At 38.2% G+C, this 14,801-nt stretch overlaps 2 protein-coding genes across 4 annotated transcripts in view; both read left to right on the forward strand.

Moving 5' to 3' along the window:
- Positions 1 to 636: 636 nt before the first annotated feature.
- cdc16 (cell division cycle 16 homolog (S. cerevisiae)) lies at positions 637 to 10,376 on the forward strand. 2 transcript variants are annotated; one of them, XM_020633921.3, is made up of 18 exons: positions 637 to 845; positions 1,049 to 1,103; positions 3,204 to 3,301; positions 3,417 to 3,455; positions 3,605 to 3,745; positions 4,329 to 4,488; positions 4,607 to 4,701; positions 5,245 to 5,378; positions 5,734 to 5,813; positions 5,928 to 5,977; positions 6,071 to 6,144; positions 6,238 to 6,363; positions 7,103 to 7,255; positions 7,564 to 7,648; positions 7,738 to 7,799; positions 8,740 to 8,875; positions 9,366 to 9,456; positions 9,591 to 10,376. In XM_020633921.3, exons 1-18 carry the CDS (start codon positions 798 to 800, stop codon positions 9,842 to 9,844), a joined length of 1,881 nt encoding a protein of 626 aa, XP_020489577.2. In that variant the 5' UTR covers positions 637 to 797; the 3' UTR covers positions 9,845 to 10,376. The 2 variants fall into 2 exon arrangements, with proteins under 2 accessions (XP_020489577.2, XP_020489578.2); XM_020633922.3 differs by having other exon boundaries at positions 7,564 to 7,627.
- Positions 10,377 to 12,215: 1,839 nt separating this feature from the next.
- upf3a (UPF3A regulator of nonsense mediated mRNA decay) overlaps positions 12,216 to 14,801 on the forward strand; it is a gene marked incomplete in the record, with an annotated part of 5,828 nt that continues 3,242 nt past the window's right edge. For both annotated transcript variants that reach the window (XM_065962058.1, XM_065962059.1), the window contains 7 exon segments: positions 12,216 to 12,412; positions 13,245 to 13,351; positions 13,443 to 13,549; positions 13,776 to 13,874; positions 14,394 to 14,504; positions 14,607 to 14,662; positions 14,759 to 14,801. In XM_065962058.1, the coding sequence (XP_065818130.1) occupies positions 12,272 to 12,412; positions 13,245 to 13,351; positions 13,443 to 13,549; positions 13,776 to 13,874; positions 14,394 to 14,504; positions 14,607 to 14,662; positions 14,759 to 14,801 (664 nt within the window).

The following is a 14,801-nucleotide window of genomic DNA, read 5'->3' on the forward strand; positions in this document are numbered from 1 at the left end:
ACTCATTTTCAGGCATATCAATTGAAATAACAGTGAAATAATTTGAACATTGTTTTTTGTTTATTGTATTTTCGTGCTTTTCATTTTGTTTTGTATTTTTGATATTTTTTTATTTTGTCTGAAATAAGTGTAATCAATCAATCACTAGATTGAACACAAAACACAAAAAAACACAAAAAAATAATCCCTCTATCCCCCCTCAAACCCCCACACAGGACTACCTCACTGGACTGTAAAATACATATAACGTGCAATATATTTATCTGTATAGTATTCTTACTCATAGTTTTTTTTTTATATCTATTTATATCTGCACCTTATTTTTATTTTTATATGTAAATACATGCTGCTGTTCTTATCCTGCACTACAACGAGCCAAATGCAACGAAATTTCGTTCTTATCTGCACTGTAAAGTACAAGTTTGAATGACAATAAAGAAAGTCTAAGTCTAGATAACACAATATTTTTAAAGCGTGCATAGTTCATTCGAAAATAATTATCGAATTTGTAGATACATAAATGAATTAAATTAAAGTTTATGTATATTGTTTTTATATTTATATGTTTTTAAGAACACCAGACTTAGTGCGGAACCATCTATCCAGAACATGTTTCCTTACGGCCTAATATTGCAGAACACACTGTACAGAAAGAAGCCGCGGATTTGATTTTTACTGCTGCTAGCAAGTTAGCACTCACTTGTGTCTGTGCACTGTTGTTATGCAAACATTTTTCTACCGTCTCTGATAATGAAACTGTTTTGATAGCCAGGGCCAAAAACTCCAGGACTATAAAAATGAATCTCGACAGACTTCGAAAGCGAGTAAGGCAGTACATCGACCAGGTGAGAATTACTGCTTCGCTCGTATTTGTGTGTAATGCTAGCTGATGCTAACTTAAGAGCATACCTGGCGTGAACTGTAACACAACCCTTCGCAGTTTTCTCTGACCGCCGAGTCTAAATCTGTGAGGACAGCAGAGCAACTAACCACGACGACAATTCTCCTTCGAGTGACTCTTTGTTTCTGCTTCTCTGTTTATTTACAGCAACAATATCAAAGTGCTCTCTTTTGGGCCGACAAGATAGCATCCCTCTCTCACGGTGAGTGACTTCCGTTAGTTCTTTTTAATGAGCTGTTTATTGAACACAGCAGTTCATTACAATAAACAACTAATGTTTGTTTGTATGGAGAATGTTCTTCTGTTAAGTAGCATCAAAAACTAAAAAACACGAGATTTTTAAACGCAGTCTTCAAACTCATTTATTCAGTCTGGCTTTTATATCAGTAAACTTAACATTACTGTATTGTCTTTTTTAAATCCTACTACAATTTAAAATATTTTTCCTCTTATGTATTTATTTTAATATTTTGTTGCTTTTATGTGTCGTATTTTATTTTTATACATATATTTTATTTTTTAATTGTTATTGGTCTCTCGATGATTTTATAAACTACTTTTTTCGTCAATAACTTTTCTGCACTCTTGTTAAGCACTGCAATTTAATTTGTCTGAAAGGTGCTATATAAATAAAGTTTGATTGATTGATAAATAAACTGTTAATAATAATAATAATTTTTAATTTATTGCACACAAAAGAAAAAACATAAACATAATAGATCAATGGAAAAACAGACAGTACATAATGATTAGTTAATTAACAAACTATACTATTCACTCCCTTTTTAATAGATCAATGCCTGTTTCATTTAGCTGATAGAGGGTTAACATTCTCAGTCTTTCTATTAAGATAAGATAATCCTTTATTTATCCCACAATGGGGAAATTTACATTGTTACAGCAGCAGACAAAAAGTGAACACAGTACAATTTAAATAAAAAAGAGAAAATTAACTGTATTGTATGTGTCTAAGTGTGTGTGTGAATATGTGTATAGGTTACTGTATATGTGTTTATATTTAATTTTGTTTAGAAATTGTATGATTCGATTTGTTTAGTTGATTTATTTGTCTCTTAAGAGGTGAGGTCCCTCGTATAAGTCTGTTGGCTTCTTGACCTCTCCTGACACACCTTTTATGTTTTTGTTAATCCTATTTTGATGTATTCTTATGTGTGCTAATAAATAACATTTTGAAAGAAATGTGCTGGAGGAGCCAAATAAACCCAGAAGGGCTTGTCGAGTGCAGCCCTCCTAAAGAGAAACATGTAACACAGAGACAGTGTAGTCCAGGGATGGGCAACTTTGGTCACAGCAAGGGCCACATTCATTTAATTCTCACTGCCAGGGGGCCAAATTGTAGGATACAAAAATGATAACAGTCGATTATGTCTCAAATTTAACTCAACATATACCAGTGATCAAATATTATTATGGACATATTTCTGGTTTTCATGATTTCATGGCAGATTTTGTCATATTTTCTTCATGTTTTGATGTATAAAAATTGACCTGAGGGCCACGTTGAGGGTTGACGAGGGCCGCATGTGGTCCACCCCTGATGTAGTCCAAGCAAAAACAATACAGCTAACAAGAACACATGAAAGATTATGATGGCAAATGAGTTAATTGGCCAAGCAGGAAATAAATGGTTTGTTTTGTTTTTTACTTTAACTTGTGTCAATACTGTCCATTTACAGCTCTGTTTTTTGCACATTTACATTTAATCTTCCTATTTAAGACTAGTAATGCTTAGTTAAATCCTGGTTGTATATATTCACATTCTTAGTTTTGATATTTTTAGTGCTTATTTACTTTGTATTTAATATTATATTATGTTTAGATTTACTAACATTGTGTTTTTTTACTCATATTGTGTGTTGGATAACCTGCTGCTGTAATGCCACAATTTCCCAGTTTGGGTAGTAATTCTATTCTATTCTTTTCTATTCTATTAAATAAGTTGAGGCTGGTGCTGTTTCTAATATGATTGGGTAAATTGTTCCAACAATGAGGTCCTCTGAATCTGACAGAGAATTGAGAAAACGATGTCCTGAAAAATGCAGAATGAAGTAAGCTGGCTGACCTTGTGTTGTAATGATGGATTTGAGAATTGAATTGAAATATATCTTGAAAACAGACGGGGAGTAAGTTGTTGACTGATTGGGAAAACAAAAATACATAACTGAAACAGGTTTAGGTGGAAGATGGGGAGCTTACCAACAGTTGTAATGTTGCTCACCCTGTCTCTGCTCACTCTCAAACGTCATTAATTGACGACCCTGCTTCTTTATTTATTATACAGAGGATCCCCAAGACATTTACTGGCTTGCTCAGTGCCTTTACTTGACCTCACAGTACCACAGAGCCTCCCATGCCCTCCGTTCGCGGAAACTTGACAAGGTAACGTATAAGGTCATACGAGTCGTTGTTGATATGTGCAAAGCTATGTATGTGATGGGAAGTGGGTGAAAAGGTCTTTGTTTAATGCTTGTTTCAAACATCTTCTCACACACAGTTGTATGGAGCATGTCAGTATCTTGCTGCTAGGTGCCATGTAAGTAGTTGAAATCAACTTACTGAATCAGCTCTAAACTCTGTTTTTAGTGTTTTAGACACTGCAGATTATAATCAAGACAAACCTCCCATACAGTATATCATTCAAAGCCATAAAGTATAGTATTCTTTTTTTCTGACTTTCTGAAGTATGCTGCCAAAGAGTTCCAGCAGGCCTTGGATATCTTGGATGCAGAGGAGCCAGCTAGTAGGAAGCTGTGGGACAGGAGCATGAAAGAGGACAACTCGACATCAGAGTCAAACAAGGACTGGGACATGTCTCCTGCCTCTGTAAGTCTAGACTGCCACTGAAATACTGCAAAATACTAAATACAGCCTATGATAAGTAAGCCCATTTCTTACATGTTAGTGTTACATGACGTAATCTATGTACTCATTGTTGTCCTGTTAAATTGCTTTGGGGGAAGAACGGCCTACACTAAACAACATATCCCTGCTTCTTTCAGGGTTTTGTTCTTCTTAAAATAATTGATGAGTTTAATGTTCTCTCTGTAAATATGTTGGCTGACTGTACGGCTACTGTACCCGTCATTTAGCGTCCTGTTTGCTATATGTTCCACTTAAATCAAACAACACCAGCACAACATGTATCTGCTTAACGTTTGTAAGACCTTCGCTTCAGAAACAGATATGGACACTTATGCTCACTAGGTAGCCATTTAAAGCAATTCTTTTTCACAGAGGGATTTCTTTTTCAAATGCATTTTGTTTCAGAATGCTGCTTAGTTTCAGTCAGGATTTGATGGAGCTTTAGCATCATATTGACTTAAGAGTAAGATTCAGGGCATTGTGTGTAGAGGTTCTGACCTCGGTTCTCTTTCTGTGCTGGTTCTTTGTCACTGGAATAATCCAGGTCAGCAGCTCCATCTGCCTCCTGCGGGGTAAGATCTATGATGCCATGGACAACCGACCACTGGCCACCTCCAGCTACAAAGAGGCCTTGAAACTGGATGTCTACTGCTTTGAAGCCTTTGACCTTTTAACGTCCCACCACATGTTGACGGCGCAGGAAGGTGAGGCTGAGCTGTGGAGATGATGTTCATTCGTACTATTTTTTTTATACAGATATTTGTATGTATTATACGATTAATAACCTGAACATGTGAGATGTCTTGGTCATTTTTTCAACAGAGAAAGACTTCCTTGACTCACTTCCTCTGAGTCAACAGTGCACTGAGGAGGAGGAGGAGCTGTTACACTTCCTGTTTGAGAATAAGTTAAAGAAGGTAGGGGGCTCTTGCATTCATCTTTTAATGATTTAATAGTTGATTGATAAATGTCAAACGCCAACTTTTGTCTTTGTATTCAAAGCTTTAAAAGCATATTCCTTTATAACATGGACACTTTATTGTGTTATTGTAGTCTGGGTTTCCTCATTAAAATGTACATATACACTGCGGTCTGTTTTCAGTCAATCCAAGAGACACTCTCCTGCCTAACTGTTTTGTTTTTTATAGTGTGCGTACAAACAAGTGCTTCAGGATTAATTTGTTTACCATTAATACAAATTAGAATGCAAATGACTGTTATAAATATTCCAGCCTGTTATAGTTCGTACCCCTCTTCATCGGTCTCTTTTCTCTGCTTTTTTCATGGCATTGTTATAACTCCCACATTTCAACCCTACACCCACCTCCACACACGTGTATGAATACATAACACAACCACTCTCTCTCTCTCTCTCTCTCTCTCTCTCTCTCTCTCTCTCTCTCTCTCCCCCTCTCTCTCTCCCTCTCCCCCTCTCTCTCTCCCTCTCCTTCTCACTACAGTATAACAAGCCCAGTGATTTGGTGGTGCCAGAGATGGTCAATGGACTTCAAGACAATTTGGATGTAGTGGTGTCTCTTGCAGAGAGGCATTATTATAACTGTGATTTCAAGATGTGCTACAAACTCACATCAACGTAGGTGTCTTCATGTGTTATTTAAGTTTGCTGTTCATTTTTTGCGTTACACAATTTGCTCTGCAAATGGCAAAAAACGTGAATTGAGATTTTATTACTTTTGAGTAGAGACCGACTAGGGGATGATGAGACTAAAAACACACCCATTTTGTATTAATCCTGAACTACAAATGATGTGAATAGAGCTTCTTACACTGCACAGCAATCATTTCTGTTAAAATAAAGGCATACATCTGAAGATGCGTGTCTGAAGTGGACTGATGATTGTGATTCCACAGTGACAATAAAAGATCAACGAGTTAATGTCTTCATGAAAATGCAGAACCTTTGAAGCGCCTTTAATTTTGTATTTCAGGGTGATGGTCAAAGACCCTTTCCATGCCAACTGTTTACCAGTCCACATAGGAACTCTAGTAGAGCTCGGGAAATCAAATGGTAAACTATCATCTTTTGATTCTTGCATAAATATTGTTTGGTTTGATTGCTTTGCCAGCCTACCAGTTATATTGTTAATTATATTTTTTTATGTTTGTTTTCTTCCTCTTGTAGAGTTATTTTACCTCTCACACAAACTTGTAGACCTGTATCCCAACAACCCGGTAAGACTTGTGTCTATATCAACATACATCAATGTTTTATTTCTTTTAACTGAATTTGCTTTTAAAATGATCTTTTCTTCTTCTTTTTTTCAGGTGTCCTGGTTTGCTGTTGGCTGCTACTATCTCATGGTTGGCCATAAAAACGAACATGCTCGGCGATACCTCAGGTTTGTATCTTATTGCTCAAAAGGAAGTACATCCTGTTCAAGGCCACATTAACTGTTGACTCATCCATGTTGTGTTCTGTTTGTCTACTGTAGCAAAGCCACCACGCTGGAGAGGACGTATGGTCCTGCATGGATTGCCTATGGACATTCGTTTGCAGTGGAGAGTGAGCATGACCAAGCAATGGCTGCCTATTTCACTGCTGCACAGCTGATGAAAGGGTACTTACATCAACATCTCTTCTTGGAGTCAACAACTTCACATGCTTCGTGTATTAACCATTCACATGTCAGCCTTTATCACAGAGAGGAGCTTCAATAGATGAGACTCATCTCTGTAAAAATAGAACTGCAACTGAGTTCTCAAATTTTGGTTTGGTGGGCAGACATGAGACAATAAAATCAAACATTTCTACGACTGATGGTGCACAAACAAGTTGTGTAAAAAGTTTCAAACTTAGAGAGAGGGGGAGTTTTCAATCAGTAAAGGACCCTATCCACTTTTGGTGTCTGTTGTTGGACGTCAGTATTTTTTTTTTTTTAGTAGATTTTTTTTAATAATGCCTTATTTCAAATTTTACAAATCCAAAGGTATTAGTGTTTCTTTTATTTAAAGAACAAGTGTTCTGTCTAATTTGTAATTATACAACCTCATAATTAAAAAGTATTACCTAATAATAACAGTATCATGGTATGTATTGTTCATGAGTTGAGTGTAGCGTTGCATACCTGACACCTGAACTTATGTTTTTTTTTTTTGTTGTTGTTTTTTTGAGAATAACTGTAAAATTTGAATATGGAAAAAACATGTTCGGTTATTGGCCTTTTAAGAGAAACTTTTTAGGTTTTTGGAAACACTAAGTAAGTGTGTCCAGCAGTTATTTCTGGCTAACAAGCAAAAAAAAAAAAAACCTTATTTGAACATAATCTTTGCTGACTTCCCCTGCACTCTTTCCTCCAGGTGTCACCTCCCCATGCTCTACATCGGCCTGGAGTACGGTCTGACCAACAACTCCAAGCTGGCCGAACGTTTCTTCAGCCAGGCTCTTAGCATCGCTCCAGAGGACCCGTTTGTCATACACGAGGTGGCCGTGGTTGCCTTTCAAAATGGAGAGTGAGTCATTCAGCCATCAACACACACTCAATCACACATATGGACCTCTAGTTTGACAAAGGTAGCGATTATAATAATGACAATATGTACAGTAGTTTCCACTGAGTAGATGTTCCAGGATTATATTGTTGGGATGCTTTTGATATCTTGAGTGAAGCACTATGAATTGCCTTGTTGCTGAACTAAATTAACTTGCCTAGCAACCGGAAATGTAAAACCTGAATGAACTACAGTGAAATAACCTGTGATATGTGGTTTATTTTAAAAATTCAGATGAGCTGTTAAAAATGTTTTCTCTTCCGTTTCAGCTGGAAGACGGCAGAGAGGTTGTTTCTCGATGCGATGGAGAAGATCAAAGCCATAGGGAATGAGGTAACTGATTTAATCAAAAAGGTATAAACATATAAATATTGAGCATCTTAACAAACTCTCTCTTTGAGGTATTGTATTTATTCTCTCTGCTTTTGTCTTTTACATTTTAGGTCACTGTGGATAAATGGGAGCCCCTGTTAAACAACCTGGGTCATGTGTGTCGGAAATTGAAGTAAGAATGGCGCTCATTTCAGTGATCTGAATGCTCTTAGGTAGGCTCCGTAAGAGACAGACTGCTCTGTTTTTTGTCCGAACAGCATCATGGATTTCAGGGTCTTATTTTCAGAGGGCACATGTAGGGCTCAGATGGGAGGCTAAATTTATCCTTAGTGAATGATGAAAGGAGATTGGTCGGAGTGCACTCTTCTCTGATTTGTTCATTTCCCCTCCTTTTCCATTTTTCCTTCGTTCACCTGTCTGCTATGAACTATTTTCACAGATGTGCTCACTTGTTCTCTTTCAGTCATTCAGCAGAGGTAGTGCCTTCATTTAGAATTCATGAAAAGACCCTTTAATGAATTATGCATAGCCACGACTCCATAGATATAAGGGCCTTGCAGAATGTGTGCCACACAAGAGGCTGTATTGAAAGGTTTGGATAGTTTTTATTCTGAGGAGGGTCTCATCCATGAAATATGCAAGTTATTGGTCCATCATCAAAACATGTATGCCTTATCTGAAAACAGATAAATACACAGTTTGTACGTGCTGTTCGGAAAAAGTTTGAGTTAAGGGTATTCAACCAAGTCATTGTTTTTTTTAAAGGTATATTTTTGGACTTGTATGCCTTTTATTTTTAGAGATAGGGCAGTGGACAGAGTCAGAAATCAGTGAGAGAGAGATTGGGGAATGACATGCAGGAAAGGAGCCACAGGTCGGAATTGAACCCGGGCTGCCCAGTTTGATGACTGTAGCCTCCGTATATGAGGCGTGCGCACTAACCACTAGGCAACAGTTGCCCCAACCAAGTCATTGTTTTGATTCCATTTCATGTCACATGTAAAGTCTATTATTTCACATTTGTATTTTGTGAAGTTTCTGCAAACACCATTTTGAAGTCTTTGTGGATGCGGTGATAAGAACTTTGCACTCTGTGCTGTTTGTTCCTGTAGAAAGTACGACCAGGCGTTGGAGTACCACCGTCAGGCTTTGGTGTTGATCCCTCAGCACGCCTCCACCTACGCCGCCATCGGATACGTGCACAGCCTAATGGGCGACTTTGAGAGCGCTATCGACTACTTTCACACGGTATAGTTCCTTTTTCTCCTGTCTTGTCTTTTTTCCCCCCTAACCTCAGAAAGTAATGTTTTGACATTTTGGCCATAAATGTTGAAAAGACATTTTTGCAACCATCTTTTCTAAGACTACAGGAAGTAGAAGAGAGCAGAGATAGCTTGAAGGTCCATTTGTCTTACAGCTATCTGTTATTTAATAAACTAAAGAAACATTTTCAGCTGTAACACATCAAATTATAGTTTCTCACTCTCAACCTTTTCACAGAAAGCTGAAGAGTTGAAATAAAGTAGAAAATGCTGTTTATACTTAAAAAAAAAAAAAAAAAAAGCAACATAATGTTCTGTGATGTATGTTTGGTATGAAATGTTTTGTTTCACCTTTTCAATAGAAAAAACCTGGAGGATCTTATTAAAGCATGTATTTTTTTTTACCTGTGAATTGTTGATCTTTATTTATGTAAAGGAATACATGTTTGAAGGTGGTTTTGTTCCTCTCTGTGCAGGCACTTGGACTAAAAAGGGACGACACCTTCTCTGTGACCATGCTTGGCCACTGTATCGAGATGTACATCGGTGACACGGACGCCTATATAGGTAGGAAGCGCCTCAAAGATTTTTCTGGGGAAATTGTTTGTGAAAAGTTTAACTTTACAGAATTGTATCTCATTTGAGTCCAGCTATGTTCTCTCGGTACCACTAAAGATGATTTCTCATGTGTTTCCACTAAGGCACAGACATCAATGATAAGGTGCGAGGCAGCCTGAACACTCCTGCACTGATGAAGATGCTGAACACCGCAGAGTCCGGGGAGCTCATGGCCACACCGAGGATGGAAGACACCAGCATCACATCCATGGAAACGCCGCTCTCAAATCAGGACAAGATGATGCTGGAGACGCCACTGCGGCTCTCCTTGACCCTGGAGTGTGACATGTATGAGAGTGACGTCATGTTAGACACCTTGTCTGACACCAGCACGTGATGTCACCCTGTGTGCAGGTGGAACTGTCGAAGCAACAGGTCGTCATAGGTACACATATCCGAGCCCAATGAATAAATCTAAAACTGTGGCACCCGTCATCCACCAAGGGTTTCCTGTGGATTCCCCGTCTTGTGCATTTGATGTGATTGTTTCTGGAAGGGTATGGACATAGAACACGGCATTTTGAATTCTATGGACATGACTACAAGTGAGTGAATTAAGCAAGAATGCACTTTAAAAGGGGAATTAACACGAGCCTTGGTATAGGTTTAGTTTTGAACCTTGGGTGAAGCCTGAAGACGCTGGGAACATGTGTTTCCTCTGACGCTTGATTGAACGGAGCAAACACAGCCAAACACCTCACATCATAAAAAAGACTCGTCACCTATTATTACTGCCTATGGCAGGACCCTCCGTGTTGCTTAACCTGTGGATTTACACCTTGAATAAAGAGCCAGCTTAAATACAAGCAGTTTGAATTAAAAAAAAATCTTCTTGGTAATTGATCAAATAAACCATGCATTTATCTTAAGAGTGTTCTGTGTCGATCCTGATAATGTAGTTTAAAGCACATAGGTACATCAGAGCTAGGAAATGTTTAACACAAGGGATTTTCATTTCCATAATAATACTTTTATGTTTGTACATGCTGTCAGATTGACAAAATTCTTATTTAGAAACAGAAGACTATAGTTGTGGTGGTTAAACGAATGACATACTTTTACAAAATGTTGGTGAAATCTTGAAACACGCAAGTAATGAATTCATTGTCATAGTTATATTTTCTAACAGAGGATGTAGTCAGTGTATCAAATACTGCCTGCACACTACGCTACTTCAAGATATTGATAAGAATGGGATTATTTTAGGTTTTATTTTGTCCCTCCACTTTGCTACAATCATTGGGGAGGACGATTCTGTTAATGTACCACTTCACCCAAACCTTTCCAGAAAACAAACCTTTTTAAGTCATGTAGCCTTCGTGTTGTCTGAAACAGATTGAAGCTCAGACCATCTCATGTGAAATGTGATGTTGAAGGGGAGGAGTGTGGTCTCCCGAGGCTCAGTGAAAACACGCAGCACCCCCTCCACTCCCCTCCTGATGTTCAAGGAGCATACACGGTAGTTTTTGTTGTTGTTATACCCAATGGAGAGAGTCTGTAGTGATGTATACAGAAATGGGCTGTACACCGTCTAAGTCAGCCGTCATTTACAGCCAGGACAGGGTCTGTCGGGACCTGGACACCTGCTCCACTTTTGTCCCAAGCCTGAAGAGCTGCATGTCCACACCGGAGAGACCTCGACAGTGGCAAGCTTTCCTCAGCGGTGAGTATTTGATCGGTTTATCCTCGAACAGTGTTCAATGTGTCCACATCTGGTTGTAACATTCAGTACAATCTTTCTGAGTGAAAAGTAATGTAAGGCGTTTTTGTTTTCTCTTCCAGTCCCCGACAGAGATGCGCGCGGTCGGTCGGTGAGTCAGTCCTCGTGCGCAGAGTCCTGGAGCTCTCCTGGAAGCTCGTGCCGTTCGGATGCCCTGCAGCCCGACTCCGGACCTGCGAGGTGACACCGAGGGGCTTCGGGACTGCCTAACTGTTACTCTGGGACATGAACGGATTCAAGTGGTGGTGGTTGGATTATTTTCAAACAAAAGTGCATTAAAAAAAGTGTTTCTTTATCACCTTTGCTCTTTTTCTTTGATGTGCCGGCTTGGTGAAATTACGCAGCAGATGTTGGTGATAGTTTTCAAACATGTACTGAACCTACAAAAGCAGCAGTGCGACGAATTTCTGCAGTGATATAACGAACTGCGGTGGGTGATATTTTCCTTGTGTTTTTCACCTGCACTTTAATGTGAATTATAAATATCAGTGGGGTTAAAAAATGTAAATTTTGTGACCAGTGTTACAAAGTAACTACTCAAATCAAGAAGCTTGAGTCCAGTTTAATAGTATGGCCCATTTGTCCTGTAAATGAGTAGTATATACTATATGCCATTTGATAATATATTAATTATTAGAACTGTAATCAATGAATATTACTGGCTCAGATACTTGAATGCTGCCTATTGGTTGTTATCCACCAGGCTCCACATTCACCAGCTGCATTATTAAAGTGATTTTTACATCAGTATATCAATTCTTTAAATACTTTGATTTAATTTGAATGTAATCTGATTGAAATGATTAGACCACTTTCAAAAGTATTGGGATGGACAGGGTGGTTGAATGTATTTCCTCCCCAGTTTCATTTATATTTTCCTTGCCCCCCTCCACACATCTGATCGTAGTTTTATGAGTAAAGTATGGAGGGCTTCAGCCTCTGACAGCAGCAAAAGCTGTCTTTTTAAATCTCTTTGTTCTCGCGATATTCTTCCGCTCTCGCGAGGACACAGCAACAACACGGACGAGAGGGAGATGGGGAGAAATGAGGTCTGAAAAGGACCAAATGATCGTTGGCAAGGAGAAAAGCGTCGTCGAGATACAGTTCAGAGACCTCCAAAGAGACCAGGAAAACATCCCCGGCAACCTTAAGCAGAAAGAAGAGAGGAAAGAGGTTTTCACGAAGGTAGGTAGGGAGTGTTTGAGATGTGTCGCATTGTTTACGCTGCTGGGAAAACGGACATGGAGGCATGAAGGCAGGTGGGCACATTTCAGCACCGCGGACAGCGACGAGAGGACGACATGTTATCCACGGTCCCGCCTTTTCTATTAACCTCATATAAGATTAGACTTCATAATTGCACATAAGATGGATAAATGCAATGGTAATAAAGACTGTAGATTATGTTGACATTGTCAGCTAGTGTTCAAACGAATGTATTCAACACTTACAACAAAGATTAATACACTCTGTCTAATCATTCACGGCTGCAAGTTCTGTAATAAAAACTGCATTTGAAGTCCTGTTAGACCAGTTTTGGGCTCTTTAAACCCAGTTTAGTATATTTGATCATATAGGGCCTACTATTTGTGTATGCGTATTTGCAAATTTAAGCAGGCTGTGTTACATTTTGCTTACTTTTAAAAGCTTTAAAACAAACACTTTATTTCTCCCTTTTATTTGTTTTCCTTCTGCATCGTTTAGATAGCAGAAATCTGTTGTTTGACTGTCAGAAATGTTATTTATCTGCTTACTCCATGCTGGAGTTCAGTACAAATGTCAACACTTGCAGGGAAAATAAAGTCATATTTATTTTTATTTTTTATTCTTTTATTGTATAACCCCTTCTCCTAACAACAAAAAAAACCTTTGAGATGCTATTATTTTGGAAAGGGGAGCAAGGGATAAAAATAGATTTAAAAAGAAAGATGTAACAAGTCAAAAAGCATGAGTGCACTACTTACAATGTTAATCTGTATATAAGATGAGGAAATACTTTTGGATTCATTGATTACAGGTGGTGATTCGAAGGCTTCCGCCTAACCTGTCAAAAGACCAGCTAGAGGAACAGCTCAGCCCTCTTCCACCTTTCGACTACTTTGAGTTCTTTCCAGCTGATCAAAGGTAATCGTAACACTTTAAATCAATAAATAATAAAAACATTTCTTGTTTCTTTTTGAACTAACAAGAAAAATGTTTTTTCCTTTCTTCACAGTCTTTATCCCCATCTGTTCTCCAGAGCGTATATCAACTTTAAAAACCCTGAAGATATCCTGCTGTTTAGGGACAGATTTGATGGTTATGTCTTCATTGACAACAAGGGTATGTCTGCTTTTTATTTAGACTCAGTATGGCTTTGTTGCATATCCTGCCATCAGCACACAACGTGACCTAGTATACTAGATGAAATGCAAACAAAGGCATGGTTGTGTAACAGCTACAGGCTGCATTGTATAGACATAGGGTCGGCTTTAACACTTTGTTGCCATTGATACCGTTTGAAAGCTGGTCTATAAAATGAACCGCCTTTATTCCAATATTTACTCAGGCCAGGAGTATCCTGCTGTGGTAGAGTTTGCCCCCTTCCAGAAAATCTCCAAGAAGAAACTGAAGAAAAAAGATGCAAAAGCCGGGAGCATCGAGGAAGGTACTGAAATAAGAAAACGGTCCATCCTGAAAAACAATAATAGAAGAAGAGAAAGCCTTTATTGTGATTGCACAATTGTACAACACAATAAGAAATGCTTCACCTTAAAGTGCACCAACATAGAGGCATCACAGCTACAAACAACAACTTACATTCAAGTAAAGCTAAAATGCATATGTAGATAATATTAACAGCAGATAATGATTATTCCACATTAAAACAGTAGCTTGTCACAAGTAAAGAATAAATATGTATTGCACAGTCAGAAATGAAAGTGTTGCAATGGTAAGAAAATATGTCCTCTGCAGTAGAAAAATATGATTTGTGAAAGAGAAAAATAAATGTATGTTCAGGTAGAAGGGTATAAGTAGTACAGGTAAAAAAAAAAGGAAAATTATCTACACATATATTGCACTGTTGATGATCGCACAAGGAGATGAATAAATCGGATATTAAATATGTTTCTCAATAGATTTGACATTTAAAGAAAATCTATATTTTGCCTTGAAACTCCGTTAGACCCTGAATATAGGAGGTTCTTGGAGAACTACTCCTGTGATGAAGAGAAGTCGATGGCCAACCCTGAGACTCTGCTGGGAGAGATAGAGGCCAAGACCAGAGAACTCATAGGTACAGTAACACACACACACACTGATATATATGTTTTTACATCTTTACAGTGAGGTTCAATAAGACTTCATGTCTGTTCTTTTCCTTTGCTTTTGTTCTCAGCCAAAAGGACAACACCTCTGTTGGAGTACATCAAGAATAAGAAAATTGAGAAGCAGGTAAGACACAAAACAAAGAGCTATATATGAAAAAGATCATTCTGCTTAAATTCCTTTTATAAACCTTTTCGTAATGTGCTCCACCTTTATTTACAGAGAATAAGAGAGGAGAAGAGAGAAGAGCGGAGGAGGAGGGAGC

Source organism: Labrus bergylta, chromosome 13, assembly GCF_963930695.1.
Source record: "Labrus bergylta chromosome 13, fLabBer1.1, whole genome shotgun sequence".
NCBI classification, from domain to species: Eukaryota; Metazoa; Chordata; class Actinopteri; order Labriformes; family Labridae; genus Labrus; species Labrus bergylta.

Bases quoted from the DNA above. Each gene is read 5' to 3' on its own strand.
- cdc16 (XM_020633921.3), top strand. From the start codon at position 798: ATGAATCTCGACAGACTTCGAAAGCGAGTAAGGCAGTACATCGACCAG. The intron at 846-1,048 runs GTGAGAATTACT...GTTTATTTACAG, and splicing joins TAAGGCAGTACATCGACCAG to CAACAATATCAAAGTGCTCT. The intron at 3,746-4,328 runs GTAAGTCTAGAC...GGAATAATCCAG, and splicing joins GGGACATGTCTCCTGCCTCT to GTCAGCAGCTCCATCTGCCT.